The sequence below is a fragment of the Atta colombica genome, unplaced genomic scaffold (assembly GCF_001594045.1).
Source record: "Atta colombica isolate Treedump-2 unplaced genomic scaffold, Acol1.0 scaffold236, whole genome shotgun sequence".
In the NCBI taxonomy this organism is placed as follows: Eukaryota; Metazoa; Arthropoda; class Insecta; order Hymenoptera; family Formicidae; genus Atta; species Atta colombica.
In genome coordinates, this window is record NW_017259334.1 from 1,195,704 (window position 1) to 1,198,578 (window position 2,875).

The window sequence follows — 2,875 nt, forward strand, 5'->3', positions numbered from 1 at the left end:
CTTTCCAGACTAAACAATTTGATAAGTTGTAATTTTTCAAATCTCCTAATAAAAAAAAGGCAGACAACAAACTTGTAATTAGCGATTTCGCAATACTACTTAATTAGATTACATTCATTACAGCGGACGATAATTTTCTGTGAAGTTCAAAGTACACAATAATTAGCAAAAGAATTTGCCTAAAAGTATTTTAGCACTCGCTAGATTATAATTATAATTATAATCATAATTATTATAATTCTCATTACAATAAATTCACAATTCAATATGTTTTTAAAGTTTTCTATTATAATATGCTTTCGATTTTCTTGCAGAAATTTGATATAGAAGTTTGTTAAAAATATTATTACATAACATTTATATGTTACATAATTTATATTTTGTATATAAATAGGATAATTTTAAAAAATTATGTATCAGTATTATTTAGGTAATGATTAATTTTTCACTAAAGCACTTAATACAGTATAGAACTAAAAAATTGAAAATGATAGAAATACGTTTGATTATGCTCATTTTACTATTGCTTCGATCCTCAAGATCTCTATATATTTCTATATTTCGAATAGAGACGGGATATTAAATTCTATTGCCAGGATAAAACGGATTGAGGATTTCAGTGGGAATTAGATTAATTTATAACTAATGAATTTAGAGTCCAAAAAGAATTTAAGAAAGAAGTATCATATAAAAGAAACCGGTTTAAATCTTTATTTTCAAGTTAAAGAAAATACTCTTAGACTTAGTTTCACAACTCATGGTTAACTCTTAATCGAGGTTTAACTTATTCCTCATCTCTTTCTAGGGCTAGAATTGGAAAGAGATGAGAAAGAAGTTGAACCTCGATTAAAAATTAACCGTGAATTGTGAAACTGAGCCTTAAAGTCTATTTCTTCATGGCATGTTCGTGTAATATTATTATATCATATATTATGATGATTTTAAGATGATGTAGTAAACATCAGGTAACAACAGAAACTGAAGTATAATTAAGAATTCTCCTATTTATTAAAACACATTTCCAAATCTGTCTTGATATTTGTTATCTGAATTAAAAATTAATTAAATTGAAAAAGCATACAGATAAGAAGCCGCATATCGATCTAAAAATATTTGTTTATCAATATGTGCAACGTGTTTAGTCTTTACTAGAGTGTCGCCTGCACTCGATGTTGCAAGATGAGTCCATGTCAAAAATGAAATTTCAATACATTTCAATACATTTGCATCAATAACATTAAATTGAATACCGCTGTAATCTTCGTCCTTTAAACAGCGCAACAATATATACCTATGATATACAAACACTTCGGTTCTGACAACAATAGAGACAGTCTAAAGCGAAATATATTATTCAACGTAATAAGAACGTAATATGATAAAGTTAGCAAGATAATCATACGATTAAATAATTATGTAATAGCTGCATTATTTATAATTTATCAAATTCTATTTATAAATAGAATATTTAAAAATCTCTTATACAACGAAGAATCTATTTATTCTCACAATTTTAGAAAATTATATCATTATAATTTTCTGATATTTTTACTAAGTATTCTTCCAGAAATGATCTTGGAATCATAAAGAAATAAAAGAGCGAAATCTTTCAAACCCATCACTGTGTTATTACTGGGAGCGTTATCAAGAGATGCAGAAGATGTACCTTTCTTATCTTGATCTATGTTCTTATCTATGTTCAGATTTCCTCTTGAGTGCTACCAAGTATCATTTTATTTTTGTTCACTGAATGTTAAATAAGAATAATACCTGCAGGAGGAGCATTTGAACATCTGAACAAGTTTTTTGCATGTGTTGATGCCATCCAGGCATCACTGTGCATTACTCACCTTGATTTTCACGTAGGAATGCATGGCGAGGCTGTTATCGACTAAACATGATGGAGGTTGGTCTCGTTGACGCAACATGAAGAACTTCTTGGGATCCCATATCCATTTGAGAAACCGTCGAACTACCAGGCATAGACCGTAGGCAAAGGCCAAGATATGTAACTCGATCGTTTCGCGCGTTGAGACACGCACGATCTTGCCATCCCCGACCATAGAAATAATCTCGGAGGACCTACAGCGACGACAATTGCTTGCTCCTCACGCTACTCGAAATCTTCTCTTCGTACAATCAGCCACGCAGAAATCGCAGGCAGCAGACACGTGTACGTTGTCACGCGGGCTAAACAGAGTGTGAGATTACGTTCTAGCCACACTTGACGAATAGTCGCCAATTGTATTCTATTCTAGTAGAGGACGAGTGTGCTTTCACAGGTGCGCATGAACTAGAGTACGATTATCAGAATCTTTCAGTATGGAATTGCGATCATCGAACGGTGTATAATTTTCGGTTCCGAGACGATCGCTTTCGGTTTTACCAGCACTTGTAATTATAAAACAAGGCCGTATTCAGCAGAATATTTTGCAACTGTTGGAAGTTCTTTGCTGAGATAAGACTTTTCCTAATGCAAGATTTAAAAATATAATCCCCCAATTGCAAAACGTTTATTAAGCACTGATTTCTATTTCGACCAATATCTCTGATATAATATACAGATGATAAACTAACGATCACACTTGAAAGACACGATATATATTAATTACTGATAGCGTGCTGTCTCGTATTAACAACTTTCCGATCATGAGTTGACTTTTGTACACACGTTTCTCGTCGAGTGATGCAATAATGTTCCTTAGATAGGTATTTGGCGCCTCGCGAAGCTCGTCAACGAGACATCCGATATATAAGGTCGTTTCACGAGGTGAAGAGGACTGTGGAGAGGATATCACTGATTAGACTTTTTGTGCGTTACGAACTCAGAGGCCAAGGAACAAGGCGACAATAGGTATCTCTTTATCGGATCTCC

At 32.9% G+C, this 2,875-nt stretch overlaps 1 protein-coding gene across 1 annotated transcript in view; it reads right to left on the reverse strand.

Annotated features, from left to right (window-relative positions):
* LOC108688598 (epoxide hydrolase 4-like) overlaps positions 1-2,108 on the reverse strand; it is a 3,950-nt gene extending 1,842 nt beyond the window's left edge. Inside the window, exon 1 of the mRNA XM_018194912.1 lies at positions 1,851-2,108. Within this exon, the coding sequence (XP_018050401.1) occupies positions 1,851-2,063 (213 nt within the window). The 5' untranslated portion in view covers positions 2,064-2,108. The remainder of the gene's footprint in view (positions 1-1,850) is intronic.
* Between the last annotated feature and the right edge of the window lie 767 nt (positions 2,109-2,875).